General features: G+C 38.5%; 2 protein-coding genes across 2 annotated transcripts; one reads left to right on the top strand and one right to left on the bottom strand.

Annotated features, from left to right (window-relative positions):
• Window positions 1–72: 72 nt before the first annotated feature.
• On the bottom strand, window positions 73–16,990 carry LOC139944300 (cytosolic Fe-S cluster assembly factor nubp1-A-like). The gene is made up of 10 exons (XM_071941290.1): window positions 16,910–16,990; window positions 15,198–15,302; window positions 14,697–14,830; window positions 14,051–14,152; window positions 13,255–13,345; window positions 12,506–12,660; window positions 11,656–11,766; window positions 3,733–3,835; window positions 2,785–2,868; window positions 73–1,747 (listed from the first exon to the last, which is right to left on the bottom strand). Exons 1-10 carry the CDS (start codon window positions 16,938–16,940, stop codon window positions 1,686–1,688), a joined length of 978 nt encoding a protein of 325 aa, XP_071797391.1. The 5' UTR covers window positions 16,941–16,990; the 3' UTR covers window positions 73–1,685.
• Window positions 5,378–11,586, top strand: LOC139944299 (uncharacterized). Its single transcript, XM_071941289.1, has 3 exons — window positions 5,378–5,644; window positions 6,331–6,542; window positions 7,793–11,586. The coding sequence occupies exons 2-3, from the start codon at window positions 6,342–6,344 to the stop codon at window positions 9,473–9,475; spliced, it is 1,884 nt and encodes a 627-aa protein (XP_071797390.1). The 5' UTR covers window positions 5,378–5,644; window positions 6,331–6,341; the 3' UTR covers window positions 9,476–11,586.
• Window positions 16,991–17,903: the final 913 nt, after the last annotated feature.

The raw sequence follows: 17,903 nt of genomic DNA, 5'->3' as shown, positions 1-17,903 counted from the left end.
TTCTAGGAGTGGGGGAGGGTTGTTTTAAACAAACGAGAAACAACAAAACTTTGTAGTAATTTTCATGTCGATATATTTTTTTATTTTTATTATTAACACATTGTTATAGTATGGTGTACATTATGTTAAATGAGAAAAATTAACATACAAGATGATCACAATACTAAGGTAGCTGTAGTCAAAAGCAATGTATAACTTTTGTTTTTGAAACCGGTAATTTTTTAAGACACATATAAATGTTGATGTACACAAGAAAATCAACCTGTGTAAAAATTTCATTTCGGAAGATAGTCGTGTTTTTTTTTAGATCTCGCCGAAAATCTGGAGCGAGTATGTTCACGCAGAAATAATAATCCCTATACAAGAAATAGTCAATCTGGAAAGTGTTACCGCCGTAACTCTTCTCAGATTCAAAAGAAAGGTGCTGCAGGCTTCTAACCAATAGTTGGTATTGGCATTAATTTTAAAGAGTGATTACCAAACGTAAACCTTCAAGAGTGGCACAATGTAGCAAAACTTCTCTAAAATAGATTAAAGACAGTGGACACTATTGGTAATTGTCAAAGACTAGTCTTCACAGTTGGTGTATCTCAACATATGCATAAAATAACAAACCTGTGAAAATTTGAGCTCAAATTGCGAGATAATAATGAAAGAAAAAACACCCTTGTCACACGAAATTGTGTGCTTTCTGACGCTTGATTTCGAGACCTCAAATTCTAAACTTGAGGTCTCGAAATCAAATTCGTGGAAAATTACTTCTTTCTCGAAAACTACGTCATTTCAGAGGGAGCTGTTTCTCACAATGTTTTATACCATCAACCTCTCCCATTACTTGTAATCAAGAAAGGTTTTATGATGATAATTATTTTAAGTAACTACCAATAGTGTCCACTGCTTTTAAACCAGAATAACATAACATACTACAATTCAGAATAGAATCAACCATTGCCACACAGGATGACTGAAACATAGTTCAAATGCTTCTTGTTTTAAAGGAACTTGACATGTTTTTTAATTACTCAAAATATATATTAGCATAAAAACTTACTTGGTAATGAGCAACTGAGAGCTTTTGTTAGTCTAAAACATTGTTTTTGAATCTGAGAAAGACTTAAGGCCTGCAGCCTTTCTTATGCATCTGAAAGCAAAGCACTACAATTTTGTATGCATGATGTTGGGATACACAAAGTGAGGATACTGACAATTACCAAGTGTCCAGTGCCTTTTTGCAAAAGACAGTTTATGCCCTAGTCATTTATGGAGTGAGTGGGAGTAAAACAGAAGGCACCCTAGCAATCCTAGAAGCGGAGGCTGGGCTCGACTTTAAAACTTCATGCCGTACTCTTAAAAGTAAATAATTTATTTATCTATTATTTTACTTGGTCTCAAGAAAAGAAAAACAAATAACTGGAAGACAGGCACTAATTATTTTTAAAGAGATAAGAATTAGTGGTATCCATGATGGAAAAATGCTTAGTAAGTAAGGTTTGCGGTGACACCATGTAAAAAAACTCTTTTGTGAGTAGTGTTGGCTCTGAGAAGAGCAGGTTTGTTCTGCTCCGACTTTTCAGTCAGTGTGCACTTTTTGTGTGTGCTCTATTACTTTAGTTAATGGGTCTGGGTAAAGATAGATTGGGGTTGGGGCAGTTGAAAGCAAAGAGGAATGGACTGTGGCGGCGGTATCATGAGCAGTCCATGTTGTTTTCCCCTCCTTGGTTGTCCTTCTGGCAGGCACTTTTTAGTTCTTTATTGAAAAAGCAGAATAAAAGAAACTGGGTTAGTTAAATTACAATGTTAGCAACTAAGGGAGTCTCATTTGGCTTACAATGATGTGTGCATTTGGCCTCTCCATCATAGTGCCAATAAAAACAGGACTTATTATACAGCCATATTTGAAATAGTTCTTAAACATATATGTAGACAAGAAATGGTGTAGCATGAACTCAAATACTAATTTATTCTGCCTGTCGGCATAATCAGGGAGATTTTCAAGCTTGTTCATCAGAACATGGACAGGTTTATTTTCAGGGTTACCTTAGGGGAGTAGGCAGCTCTGTATCTCTAAATGCCATGTTGTGACCAGTGACCATCATCATCATCATGGTGATGTCCGTGCGCATACAGCACACAGGCGATGTTGTAGCTACAGTTTGTTTGTTTTGTTAAGTGGCTTGGTGAAGTTACTTTATTCCATGACAAATACTGTTATAATACTGAGCTATTATATTGTGTACTTCTAACTATTTAGTTGTTGGAGAATAGTAATTTTGGTTACGTTGTGTAGATTTTGTACTTTTGGTGAATGTCTTGTCCTTTTTTAGTAGAGTGTTGTTTTCCAATTAACGTGGACCAATCATTTCATTACAAACAAGGAGATTTGTTTGTTTGTACCCTTACACAAATGTGTTCGAGCACTGTCTACTAAGCATTCCTGAGTTAGGTCAACAAAATCACAGGCATATTACTGGGGTGGGATTCGAACCAACGACCTTTGCCAATCTAGAGCAGATGTCTTACCAACTAGACCCACCGAGATTGCCCGATGGCTAGATGCAATTCCTTTATCTTAGCAATGTAAAGGATAAAGAAACAAGGGATTTCATTTGGTTTTACCCTTACACTGTATACTCGGTGGGATTCAAACCCACGACCTTTGCCATCCAGAGATTGCTCAGTAGCTAGAGGCAGTTTGATCTTTTATTTTAGCATTTGGAACCACAATGATTTAATAGATGTTAAATTTGCACTAGAGATAAAGACACAAGGGATGGAGGTACTCACTGTTGATGATAGACAGGTATGCATGTGTAGCAGGAGAGTCTGGCACCTCCTCAAAAAAAGATTTACCCTCGTCACAACATTTACCTAAAAACAGGGGCAAACAAATTCAATAAGCACAGTACTTAATAATAATAATAAAATTGGCTTTCATATAGCGCAACTCCAACGAATGATTGTTGCGCTTTACACATTGTTGCCCCTGATCACTGGACAATTTATTTTATTTCTTAAACCTAAGCTCCCTGGGGAGTATACAGCATGTGCAACAAATATGCGCTACTCAGCTAAATCAATCACAAGAACCATATCTGCCCTCACAGGTACCCATTTTTATCCCTCAGTGAAGAGAAGCAATTATAGTTAAATGTCTTGCTCAATAACAAAAGTGTCATGACCGGGATTCGAACCCACACCTTGATGATTCATATGCACTGAATACTCGGTGTTTTCCACAGTCCTGTGTTGAAATAAAATCCACATGCAAAGAGGGATTCGAACCCATGACCCCAACATTCTTGGAAATATATCTTGTTTACTGAGAGTGTCTTGTCTGTTATAGGGTTTTGATATCTTTTGTAGATCAATTTTGATTGGCCATGATATGATTCACTACTCACTGTATGTAATATTATTTACTTGTAGAAGTTTCAGCTTTATTAGTCGTCAAGTTTTTGCACAAAAAAGTGAAAATCACAGAGTGATATTTTCAGAAAGAGTCATTTAAATACTAGTACTGATAAATATGTTGTACATCCTTAAACAATATGTGACAATTTTTTACTCATTTCTAAAAAACTATGTACAACACTTCAGCAGGTAACATTTTAAGGGAAGTACTACAAACAGTGTAAGTTTAAAGTAAATCTGTGGACATTTTGTTTTGTGTCAAAACAAGTACCCTTTAACAGACAAAGAGAGAAAATGGAAATACAAACAAACATAATTTACCTATTCTTGGATCAAGAGGCAGTTTGCCGAGGAATGGTATTTTGAGATCGTCTGCCATTTTTTCTGCACCACCAGTTGTAGGAGGGAAAATTTGAGATTCATTCTGTGTAGAGAAAACAACAATACAAATAATCAAAATAAAAACTGTCGTAATTAACAGTAAAACAAAATAATCTGTTTAAAGTATAATTAATGAGTAATGTTTAAAGCCAGTGGACACTATTGGTAATTCCTCAAAATAATTATCAGCATAAAACCTTACTTGGCAACAAGTTAGGGGAGAGGTTGATAGTATTAAACATTGTAAGAAACGGCTCCCTCTGAAGTGATGTAGTTTTCGAGAAAGAAGTAATTTTCCACGAATTTGATTTCGAGACCTCAAGTTTAGAGATTGAGGTCTCGAAATCAACCATCTGAAAGCACACAACTTAGTGGGACAAGGGTGGTTTTTCTTTCATTACTATCTCACAACTTTGACGACCAATTGAGCTCAAATTTTCACAGGTTATTGCATGCATATGTTGAGATACACCAACTGTGAAGACTAGTCTTTGACAATTACCAATAGTGTCCACTGTCTTTAATACAATTGTTTCAATTTGAAAACTGCGCTCACAATGCACAAATTAAACTCAAGTGTCCCCCTTCAGAGAATGTAGAGTCTACAAGTGACCTGTACCAAATTGCCCATAGCAGCCACAAATGGCTACAACATTTGACAACTTATGCAAGAGGTTAAAGAAAAAGAAATTCACTAAAATGAACATGTCCAAATGTTTCCATTTTTCCAAAAAATCTACAGTTCCAAATTAAACCCATATATTATTTGTGTTGCTTAACAATTATTTTCTTGGAATGTATGGGAAAATTTTCTCTAAATAAAAAAGGAGTAATTTTTTTATGGTGATGATTATATAAATGATTGGTCTCTATAGGGGTTAATATGACACACCCACAAGTTCAAGGTTTGCCGTGACTCCAAAGCTACATGTACCCTTGAAAACACACAATAAAAGCACTCATGCAAAGTACAAATATTCACCACCTTTGGCTCTGACAGTAAACTTGTCTAAACATGTCGAATTGACTGATACGTGACGAAACTGCTACCTTTAAAGGCAATGTTGACTGCATTTTTTTATTTAATCGCAAAAGATAGTTAATGGCAAGAAGCTTTGACCATGGTATTTCCTCATTGGTAACAAGGTAACTGCATCCGTTACCATGGTTACCTCCATGCAGCATTAAGCCTATAGACCTTTCTCTGTTGGTAAATAAATCGCGCTGGTTGGCATGGAATGGGCGAATGTTTGCAAAACATTCAGTTGTGTTAAGAGAACAACCTCAACATTTTTTGCAAACTGTCAATTACATAAAACACCTCCCATGATTTCATGCTTAATATTTTTGTAATTTTGTTACGAACTGTAGCTACCTGTTTTTCATTCGCATTTATGGCTTTCCATAGTTTTCCACCCTCCGTTGGCAACAACTCGTGCTATGACATTGTAAAAAAAGGTCCAGATATGTACCTTTAATGGTACGTGTACTGTAAATAAAGTGGTTCAATGTGTATTTCTCATATTGGGGAAACTCCCTCACTATGCAATAAGACTTGCATGTTAAATTGCACAGAGATGTTTGACACCAGTTTGAAATCCTTCACTATGTGAAATACGTTCAAGGACATGTACATTATCCCAGTAATTGAGTAATAGCTGTACAATCTACATGACATAGTGGTGGCCTTTTGCAATCCCACATTGTGTGAAATTACTTCATTGTATTGACATTGAGTATAAAACCAACAGGCTGTCTGCATTTAGATGCAGAGTGCGCAAGTGGTTAAATAAGCGGTCTTCATTCAACAACGTTTTCATCTGACAACTTGGTATTTTGAGATTCATTGAAGGTAAGTTCCCGAATGCTGAACACTCATATTTTCATTTAATAAATGATGTTTATCAGGAAAAAAAAACATATTAATTTGGTTTCACCCATACACCAATGTGTGTTAGCACTGTGTACTCAGTACTTTCCTGAGATTCGAACCAGGGATCTTTGCAGTTCTAGAGTAGTGTACCAACTACACCACCAAGATTGCCCGGTAGCTAGAAGCAGTTTGAATCCTACATCTTGGCAGTGGGTGCTACAACAATGTAATAAATGTTAATTGCCTGTGATACACACATCGGTGTATGGGTAAAATCCCAAATTAGGACATATTATCACTAATAGCTTTTTGGATTCAGGCTCAATGCAATGGGAAGCAGCAGTATGAGTATTCTTGATTGTGTCATTGGTGTTTTATTTTATTTTGAGAAATAGTACTTGGTGTATAAAGATGAAATAAATAAAATATTTGTGTTCTTAGGGTATGATTATTACATAGGCCCTATGTGATGCGTTCAAGCTAAATCAGTATGGATAAACCAGCAAATAACAGGGTGAAATTTTTTGGGGAAAAAATTGAGCCCTGTGTAAACTGCAATCCTCCGTTATTTTTTGACCAACGCAGATTGCTTTAATTCTTCTCTTTTGTGGTTTATTTTTGGACATAGATTCACAGTTTTAAGAGAGTGTATTATTATTTTTCAGAGCTGAAAAACATGGACGTAAAGCCAGGCCACTGTTGGCGTTGTGAGAAAGCCCTCCCTGATTGTGTGGTGCGATGTGATCGCTGCAACAAGGCCGTTTACTGCAGCAACTTATGCCAAAAGCGGGACCTAGTAAGACATGGTGCTGTTGAATGCCAAATATTTGGACCCAAAACATGCACTTATTGCAAGAAAGAAGGTGACCAAAAGCAGGTACATGAATATTTAATTGATGTTAAATTTGCATCGGGATGAGGCATATTATTTGGTTTTACTACCCTTCCACCGATGTGTGTAAGCACTGTTTACTCAGTATGGCTGTGATTTTGCTTCACAGAACTCTGGAAAGTACTAAGAATACAGTGCTAACACACATCGGTGTAATAGAACTTAAAACCAAATTAAACATGAGTATTGTCGTCACAAGGAAACATGATGCACAATCAACAAAACAAAAATACAATAATAATTAGTTTTTATAATTATTTAAGGTACATGTATCACTTGGTATGATAACAAAAAAGTAATCTTGAGAAAACTGTAATGCTGTATCCGCAGTATACTCTTATGTTTCTTGGAAAAATAATATATTATTAAAGTTATACCACTGATGTATTAATAATAATAATTATAACACCCCTTACAAGTATTCTGCCTGCTCATTGGTTTAGAGCGCATCACATGACATGTCTTAGTTTTGCTAGACGACGGCCGTGTGATAGTGCGTCGGTTTGCCGTGCGCTAGTCCGAAGACTAGCACATGGCGTGCAGTACCCAGACGTCCGTTGCGTGTACGAGGATAATAAATTAATAGTCTGTAACCATTTCGGATTGCACGACACTCTACATGCAGCACAGTAAAAGTTTTTGCAATCTGTATTCGCGTCGTCCGTGGATTGTAGCATTCAGGTCTGTAACTTAATAATAATAGTACAGTATTTAGAAATGTTTGGGGTGTTATAAAACAAATATTGACTGCTTTTACTCGTGCAATGGTTAAAACTATGACTCCCTCGGTGATCCCCATAGCGTTCTATTTTCCCTCGGCTTCGCCTCGGGAAAATAGAACGCTCCGGGGATCACCTCGGGAGTCATAGTTTTAACCATAGCACTCGAAGCAGTCAATATTTGTATACTAGTGCCGTGCCGTCGATTTCACCAAACTCTTCCAGGACTTAATACAGGACGAGTTAATTTCCGTAACCATAGGCATTAGAACGTATTGAACCCATCCTAAGTTACGACAAGCAACACATGATAGAATTAATCCTAGTGTTTCCAGAAATCAGCTGCTGGTCACTGGGCCAATAACATTCCTTTAATCTTTCTCAGCTCCCTGAGGAGTATACAGCCCTGAGCTGCCGTGGCGCTCCAAATGCTTTTTTGTACACAATGTCAACCCTTGCAGGTATCCATTTATACCCATTTTCATTGCTGAATCCATCCGCATCCTTTATTTTCAGTGTGCTGGATGCAGCACGGCATGGTACTGCAATGTGTCATGCCAAAGGAAGGACCACTCAAATCATAAGCTTCACTGCAAGACCATCAAAAGATGCATTCAAAGTGCTGTCGCAGGACTGAATCAAATCTACAATTTTAAAGCTCAAGATTATGCTAACAACTCACAGGATGCTAAATGGCGTGCAGAAGTGTCCAAATACTTTGGAAACAAGATGGCATGCGACTTCCTACAACTTGCAGACAACGAAATGGCTTGTGCTGTAGGTAGAAGAGAAGTATTAGAATGTGACTTCCACGTTCTGTCGACAGGATGTGGGAATCTGCGCAACACCATTTTGACGGCTGCTTCCCTGCCAGCAGAATATCAAGGGAAACTCCACATCACACTAAATGATGTTGAACCTTCTGTGATGGCCAGAAACGTCCTGTTTCTCTTTATGTTGATACGTGAAGAAGGCGAGGAAGGCCTTGCTTCCAGCTTGGCCACCATCTGGTATTCACTACACATTTCAAAGAAAGATTATAAGCTGCTACAGAGAAGCTTAAAGGACCTTCTGGAAATCAACGCTGAGAGACTCCAGGAGCTTGTTGGTGGACTAGTAATTATCAGCAATGCAGATCTTGATAAGATACGTGATATCTGGAAGCTATGGTATTCCCTTTCATGTAAACGCATCGACAGGTCGTCCATCAACCTCAGCCAACAGCGTCGGGAATGGTTTGCGCAACAAGATCGACAATTTATCCATGAATTCAAGTTCTATCAGGAGAGTCTCTCAGAAACGGAAGGCATTTCTGTTGGACAGTGGCTGGACCGTGGTTTGTTCCTTCCGGATGACGCCAAGAAGAGTGACCTACCCTATGACAATCCAACCTTGACAGGACCCGTGTTGGAAGAATCAACTGTGAGAGATGAATTTTTAAGCACGACAACGGAAAGGAAGCTTATGTTCAAGTACTGTATTGGACCCTCATTTACACCCTTCTCAGCCTGGGACTGCAATCAAGTCAAGCAGCACGCACATACCCCCAGCTCCTCAGTGATAGGGATGTACCATGCATACGTGGTAGATCTCCTGCAAAAAGCAAAAGCCCTCTTCACTCAAGGAAGGCTTCAGATTCACCTCTTGGTCAGTAGCTGCTTAGAGGTCCCGGACGCCCATAAGACCCTCGGCATGGTGGACTACGACAGGATCTTCACGTCCACTCTAGCCGACAGAGTCGGCATCTGCAAACTTCTTCAGATATTCAGACCACTCCTGAATGCTTGCAACAGAAATGCAGTGATAGTCACCGAGTTGCAGGACTGGCTTTTTCTGATCCCAGATGCTCTTTTCAAGATGGATTCCAGTGATAAGACGATGCAGCTGTACAGAAGAGACACGGGAAGGCAGCTGTCCTCACCTTGGGCTATCAGAAATCAGATGGAGTATCGTGACAACAGCGAGTGGTTCATGGTGTACCTACGAGCAGCCATGATGGCTGGTGGCCTTGATATACCTCCGCTTGATGATATCCTATCTTTCAAGCAGGCTATGCAACATGTTGAGGGCTTACACATGAGGGATTTCAGGAAGGAGTTAAACAAGCTAGTGCCATTCCTAAGTCGTATCAATGCGAAATGGCTTTCTCTTCCACTGGGCACAAATAGAGCACTGGAGTGGTATATACCACAGGACTGATGCTTCATGGGGGCAGATGGTTGAATTTGAGGGACAGAGGTAGAATGAATGGTTGCCCTAGGCGCAATTTGATTGAGCTGCTTAACGGTAAGCAAATTTTTGTGCTTACTGTAGCAGAAAAATTTGGCGGCCATACATACATTACGCGTTCACCATTGATTTGTATTGTGACGTCATTTATTTTCGTAAGGTAAGCACCGGAAGGTTAGCATGCCTTCTTGTGTGCTTACGGTTAGCAGCGCTATGAAATTGAAAACAAACAGCACAAAATCGGCCGCTAAGCAGCGCTACAAAATTTGGCCCTGATGTTTAACCAAATGTGACATGTGTTATTGCTTAATGCAGATCGGTAGTTAATGTCCACTTTCTCTGACTTTTATAAACATTTCAAACATTGAAAACAAAAATGTCCTTCAGTAATTTGGTTTGGGTACAATAACTTTAAGTCCAGGGGGGGGGGGGGACACACCCTTGTTGCACAAATTTGTTGGTTGAGCAATACAGACACTCATTGAGGCCTTGTACCTTAAGCTCTTCTCTCATCTATTAGATGAGCAAATGTGTAAGAAGTGGCTGGTTTTTTATATTTAAGCCCGGTTCATACTTCCTCCGAATGCGAAGTGAATATTGACATCACAAATTCGCAACGAATACTTTGCAGCACTTCAACTCTACTCAAATCACTTGCGAATATCGCTGCGAAAGGAGAGCTGTAACGTCAATATGAATTATTATCTAATGTATATTTATTAAATTGTTGTCATAGATTAGTTAATGTTTGAGGGGTGTGCCAACCTGGGCTCAATTTAATGAAGCTGTTAAACAGAATATTCTGCAACTTGGCTCAGCAAGAAATGGTAGGGGTACCATGCAGTCAGTCACAGATATGGTAACCAAATGCTATTCTGAATGGCCACCTATTTTGACGAGCAAAAGCTTTGTAAGTTTTTGTGCTGACTGTAGGCTTTATGAAATTGGGCCCTGGTGGCGGTGCCCCTTGCAATCATGATATTTGTCCTTTTGAAAAGCGGACGAAAGTACAAGGGTTGACCTACGTACATGTTTGGTACAGGAATTTATAAACTTTTACGTTATTAAACACAAATAAAAAAATGTTAGATAAATATCTAAAAATTACCATGAAAGATTTTCATGCCTCCCTTTTTTTTTATCAGAAGGGCAGTTATTAGTTGACAGTTGTTGTTGTTGAAGGATGTCTGTGTTTTTGAATAGGTGTTGGTCAACTATTACTCCATGCTACTCACTGGTTTGGTATTTTATACAATTTAAATCTTTGTATTTATCTTTGTTTTCTCAGTCATAGTACTAATGTTAGAATTCTTAGATCATTTAATTCCTTTTAGTATTTTGCAAGTGTGAAGTATAATAAAATAGAAAAATTAACTAATGTGACCGGGTTCAGTTGACCAGAACAACAACCAGCAAGAGGTGTGCTATAAAATAAGTTGAGCCAGTAGTAAATACAAATCAAAAATGCATTGATGAATGCAGGACCACAGTGGAAATCAGTCTTAAATATAGCTAAGTGAGTCTTTATTAAAAAAAAAAACCTTTTCCCATCGAATGCCTGAAATAACCTCTTCCTCAAAAACTATGTTACTTCAGAGCCAGTCTTTTCTCACAATGTCTTATACTATCATTAGCTCTCCATTGCTTGTTACCAAGTAAGTTTTTATGCTAAAAATTATTTTGAGTAATTACCAATGATGTGCAGTGCCTTTAAAGTACTTGTTATTTTAGGCTTTGACTAATTTTACTGTAGACCTTTTTCCTAACTTGTCTCTTTTGAATTGTATTTTGGCTTTTGCTGTTTAACTTAAGTTTTTGCTACTTTTTTTCATCTGTAAAGTGCCTTGAGGCCCTCGCATTAAGCCCAGCTCATGCTTCCTGTGAATGCTGATCGACATTTTGACGCCACAAATTCGCAACAAATAATTTGCAACAGTGGAAATGTGTTCAACTATCACGAACATTTGCAGCGAAAAGAGGACTTTGACGTCAAATTTTTGTACGCATTTGCAGGAAGTATGAACCAGGCTTAAGGTGCTATATAATACTTTACCATTAATATTAGTTTTATTTGATGTACACTAGGCACAGAAATGTTATAAATAAATAAATAAATAAATAAAGAACTGAAATTGCAGTTTGGTACTCACTTTGCATTTGGGGCAGACGAAACCGCTCATGTTTTCAACAACTCCCAAGATTGGCAAGTTGACCTTCTTACAGAATGTGATTTCCTTACGAACGTCCATCAAAGAGATTTCCTACAGTTACAACAGAGTTGCAGAAAAAAAGAGAAATTTATACTTATAACCAAAATTTTAAAAGTTGATTTATCCCATTGTCTGCATTGATGCATAGCTTGGATAAGGAATAATTTGAAGTTATCATTTGTAGTTGAATCACACAGGGGTGCATTCCTCGTGCGTCATCATTTCAGATGTTAGCCAACAATTTCGACTGGAACAAGCTGAGCACCGCCAAGGTGAACGCACTTCTAAGGTGCTAGTGGGTACGTAGATAATATTATTTGTCATGAAAATAGTTCTAGTGTTTTGGGTTCTAGTGTTTTCGGTGGTTGATAACGCAGTCAGGTAGAGTTGAAATAAAAAATTTACTTTTTGATGTCATGATATGCAAAAGAGGACTGAAGTATACCCACAATACAGCAAAAACCAACGTTACAAACAACTAATACACATGATGTTACAGAGCGCTGCTGTATTGACATCACAAAGCATGCAACCAAACGTTCCAGCAATAAAAAAAGTTTGCCCAAACAGTTTTGATCTGTTTGTGCAAGTGGAACGCACCCCAGTTAGGGCACCTCACAAGTGTCATGACCTGGATTCTAAACCGCTCAGCCATGACATCCTTTAACTCAGGTGAGTTGGGTCAATTAATGGAAGCGTACATGGCAACTGTTAGTTTTATGCACACTTGTTACTCCCCAAATTGAATCACTGTTCCCAACATAGTTTAACATGAAAAAGCAGTGTTTACCTGTGGTGTAGTAACAAGCACTGCCCCGTCTACATTGGTACAGCTGAGATATTGTACAATAGACAGGTGTTCATCAGATGTCCCTGGTGGGGTGTCTACTATAAGGTAGTCGGTATCGCCCCAATCCACATCACGCAGGAACTGTTTAATAAGACCTGAAATCAACAACAAACACAATGCTTGTTAATGATAATAATAATAGCGCACTCATATCCGTCACTCAGTGACGCTCATGGTGCTTTAATATTCAGTAATTTTTCAGTAAGGCATGTGGGACTACTTTTGAATTATGAGACCTACATGTATACTCCGTTAACATAGCACAATGTAACGGTTCACATGGTGCTGTGGTGCAATGTGCTGCCAATCAAACCAGGAACACCCGGGGGGACCCCTTCTCTTTTCGATAAATGCACTGGGTTCTTTTACGGGCTTTACACAATACGCGGGACCAACAACTTCACGTCCCATCCTGGGGGCAAAGATTTCCAGTTCAAATGCGTTTCTTAACCATTTCTGAATAGCTTAACTATGAAACAATGTTTTCTGCTCTCTAATAGAAACAATTGGGACACAAAGTCAGAAAGATGTTGAGCAGTGAAACACAAAATACTTAAATGGATAACCATCAAGTGTACTTTTTGTGCAGCAGGTAAACATATGTTTTTTATTTTTCAGGGTAAACCAAGAAAACTTGATAGTTCAATGTTAAGATTCCTAGTAAGCATAGCTTCTGCTTAACACTCTACCATTTTTCTTCGGGCCTCTCCATATAACTGCATCATCTGGACTGCTCAGGAGAAACCCAACTGACATCACGCTCAAGTTATCTTCAACATACTGTCAAATGAAACAATGGATGACAATAGTCAATTTTTCATTTTCTACCTAGATGACACTAGAAGTGAAAACTGGCTGAACTAGTTTTTATTCCATGTAAAGTTTGTCATTGTATAGGTTGGTAAGTGCCAAATTCTTGGGTACACATTGCCATGAACTTCGGCAATGCTGAGAAGTGTATGACAAATCTGATTTAAGCAGATGTAGCTCCTGCTAAAATATAGGATTCAGACTGCGGTCATGTGTTTGAATCCCAGCGGAAAAATATGCCTGTTTTTTTATTACAGAACTTGGGAAATAACAGAGTAAATAGCACTTACAGACATCGGTGTAAGCGTAAAATTTAATAATATTCTTTATCCCCGATTATCAAGCAATGGTGGCACGGTTGGCTTGTGCGTAAAGCGCTCGCCTCTCACCAAGGTGACCCCGGTTCGATTCCCGGTCGGGGCCATATGTGAGTTGAGTTGTGCGTTGGTTCTCTGCTGTGCCACGAGGGTTTTTCAGACTATCCGGTTTTCCTCCCTCAGGAAAAAAATCAAACACTTTTGATCTTGGCTGTGCTCCGTGGTCATAATGGGTTGATGTGGCTGGCAGCTGAATGCGCCCTTGCATGCCTGCTTCTCGAACACGTTGTAGCCACGTCCTTCGCAATTTAAAAAAAAAATGATTTTATGTTTGAAAATGGGCCCAGGTTTGACTCACCACAGGTGACCATCCAGATCCACTCTGATGAACTTGCTCTCCTTCAAGACCCATTACCCGAGGGATTGATGGTCCACAAATATCAATGTCTAATACTGCCACCTGCGCACAAAAAAATCAATGTTTGTTAATCAAAACCTCTCGTCATACACTGATAGTGGTGTGACTTGGCCGAGCGGTTAAGAGAATCAAATTAAAGTTCTTGTGGTTAAATCGTCGGAGTGTGGGTTCGAATCCCGGTCATGGCACTTGTTTCCTTGAGCAGGATGCTTTACTATAATTGCTTCTCTTCACCCAGGGGTATAAATGGGTACCTGCGAGGGTAGAGGATGATATTGTGTCTGAAAATGCCACTCGAGCACCATGGCTCAGGGTTGAATACTCCCTATGGACCTGAGAAAAATTAAAGGGATGTTACTGGCCCAATGACCCGAGTGTATGTTATTGTAAAAATGTGCGGTGTATAAACTAGTTATTATTAAAGACCAATCCAGTATCTGGTGGAACTTTAAAAAAAAGTGTCTACCAAACTTCTGTTTGTATGTTTGACATGTTTTGCTTATGTACAGGTCTGCCGGCAATAAATGGTTAAAATACCTGATCCAGTGCAAAAAGTGGCAGGTAGATCACACTCAAAATACCATACCTGTGTTTCTTCATTTCTTGCCAACCCTCTCGCCAGATGAGCTGTGAAGGTGCTCTTGCCAACCCCTCCTTTCCCCGATAGCACCAGAATCTTGTGCTTTACAGAAGACATTCGTTCTTGGATTTCCTCAATTGCTGTTTAGAAAAACAAACAAACGTTATTAATAATGCTAATCAAACTACCAAAATGTTCTCCTCGGGGGGGGGGGGGGGGGGGGGGATACCAATGATTGACTCCTGGGATGTTTAATAGTGGATGAAATTTGTAGATTGTTGCTAACCAAAATAGATGGACTGCACAAAGTGATCACGTGTAGGCCCTACGTGTGTGCGAGACTCTCAGATCACCTCTCCTTCAGCATGCTCAGCCAATGGGCAATGATACGTAGCCTTTCAGGCGCCAATTTCACCAGCAATGGCGGCCATTGCAAAGGACCTATATAAAGTAAAGTGTTATTCAATGTGTACAAAATTATCCAACAACATTTACCACTAGGTTTACCTGGGTCGGGTGCTGCGGGTAGCCCACTTGCACAAATGTCCTGGTTTGGACAGCCCTGACATGCTGACTGCTTGCCGGCTAATTCACTCTGTGTTCCTGGACATTCTGCAAAACAAAAGCAAGAAGGATGGCTTTTTGATGACAATCTAATCTACACCACAGCTTTTCAAAAAGCATTTTGTGCAGATTTTTTCTTCCTTTCAGTTTATTCATAAATTGCATAATTGCTTTCAGTAATCAATCCTCTGACAAAATAAAATAATGAAACATTGCTGATTTGACTGATGATAAGTAGTTACTTCAACTTATAAACAACCAATACGCTAGTTTTGTGTCTACTAATTTAATAAACACAGTCGCATATTATGTCACTGTCAGCAGTGCAGTGTTCTGCTGAGGATCATGAATTTGGTGTGGGCTAGTGTGATTCACTGAATAATTGACGTCCTTGTAATTGCTTGTTGTTGTGATGCGAACTGTTTTATTTTTTAGTTAGCCAAAACTTTCCAAAGATAAAAAGTTCTTTTAAATCAAGCGTATCCTCGTGTACCCTATATACATGTATTCACGCACTGAAGACTTGAGATAGAATTTTAGTTTAATTAACAAAACCAAAAACAACTTTGAGCTTTATTTTTATTTGTCCAATGTCATAGCCCACCTGAGAGGATAATTTCAAGCCCGTAGAACGCCATCAAAGCACAACGGAGGTTGTCGTCTGCAAACGACCCCAATTTGTCGGCATGTGTATTGCGTCACATAAATTCATGCACTTAATTTGAAATGTCAATACGGGTCCCTTTCTATGCCGCCTTTTCTTCTAAACACTCGAGTCCGAGCGGCAGGGAAACTAGAAGGCCAAAACTGCCAGTTATAACTATTTTTACCCCATCAATTGTTGGGTTTCTACCAGGCTCATTAGCTGAACCCTTGTCTTACACCAGGCCCCACCTGTGGTGAAGCCATCAATTTACAAAACTAAATTACACAACACTAAACTGTTGTTTTTTCATAGTTTATTGTATTATAACAAATTATGAATAATAAATGAGCGTATTTTTTATCAACAACGCTTCTGATGTTTTTTTTTAACCCGCGTGCAATTTACAATAAGATCGTAAATTCTGGTTGAGGGTATACAATGGTATAGGGTTTGGGTAGGGATAGGGTTAGAATATCATAAATATACTGATAGGGTTAGGGGTAGGGTGGTGGGGGTAGGGGTAGGGGTAGGGTTTGGGTTAGGATTGACAATTGTGGGTGGGGGAAGGTTTGGGCAGTGGACACTATTGGTAATTTAATTACTCAAAATAATTATTAGCATAAAACCTTACTTGATTACGAGTAAAATGGGGAGAGGTTGATAGTATAAAACATTGTGAGAAACAGCTCCCAGTTTTCGAGAAAGAAGTAATTTTCCACGAACTTGATTTCGAGACCTCGGAATCAGATCTAGAATTTGAGGTGGATCGAAATCAACCATCTGAAAGCACACAACTTTTACCTTTTAAGTTTGTAAATGTATGTGTGTGACAATCAATTTTCAATGGTGTTTTTTCTTTCATTAATATTATAAATATCTCGCAATTTGGACGACCGACTGAGCTCAAATTTTCACAGGTTTGTTGTTTTTGTACACATGTTGAGATACACCAACTGTGAAGACTTGAGTTACTTCTTGACACCAATAAAAGGAAAGTAATTTTGCTTACGTTCAGGTGCGTTTTCTGGAACGTCGGCCATCTTGCAAAATTAGCAGACGATTTTGAGAGTACGCCCCCATGTGACGGAATATGACCATTCTGAAAAGTTTTAAAGATTTGAATTTGATCAAGATAATTAAGCATAATTATTTTAAGAATAAAACTACCATGATAATTTCAAATGAACTTAATTTATGATTGTCAACTTCGAACGGGTTTATTTATTTACTTTTATATAATGAATGATTTTCATAATTTCTATATAAAGATCGTGTGGTGCCGTTCGAAAAAATGACACCAACTACACGTTCGAAAATATTAATGGTCAAAATTGTTTCGAACATGTAGTTGGTACATGGACACCAACTACACGTTCAATAATTATTATGGTAAAAATAATTTCGTCCGTGTAGTTAATGTCACTGACACGAACTACTCGTTCGAAAATTTTAATGGTCAGAATAATTTCGCCCGTGTAGTTAGTGTCACTGACACGAACTACTCGTTCGAAAATTTTAATGGTAAACATATTTTTGCGCGTGTAGTTCGTGTCACTGACATGAACTACTCGTTCGTAAATTCTAATGGTCAAAATAATTTTGCGCGTGTAGTTCGTGTCACTGACATGAACTACACCAGCAAAAATATTTTGGTCATTATAATTTTAGAACGTGTAGTTCATGCCAGTGACACGAACTACACGCGCAAAAATATGTTTACCATTAAAATTTTCGAACGAGTAGTTTGTGTCGGTGACACTAACTATACGGGCTAAATTATTTTGACCATTAAAATTTTCGAACGTGTAGTTAGTGTCCATGTACCAGCTACACGTTCGAAGATATTTTGACCACTAAAATTTTCGAACGTGTAGTTGGTGTCATTATTTTCGAACGTGAAATGACCAAATTGTGAAAGTTTCAGCTCAAAATTGAACGTCGAAGTTGCGAGACATCTATGAAAGAAAAAACACCCCTGTCACACAAAATTGTGTGCTTTTAGA

The sequence above is a fragment of the Asterias amurensis genome, chromosome 11, assembly GCF_032118995.1.
Source record: "Asterias amurensis chromosome 11, ASM3211899v1".
NCBI lineage: Eukaryota > Metazoa > Echinodermata > Asteroidea > Forcipulatida > Asteriidae > Asterias > Asterias amurensis.
This window is presented reverse-complemented; position numbering and strand designations above follow the sequence as displayed.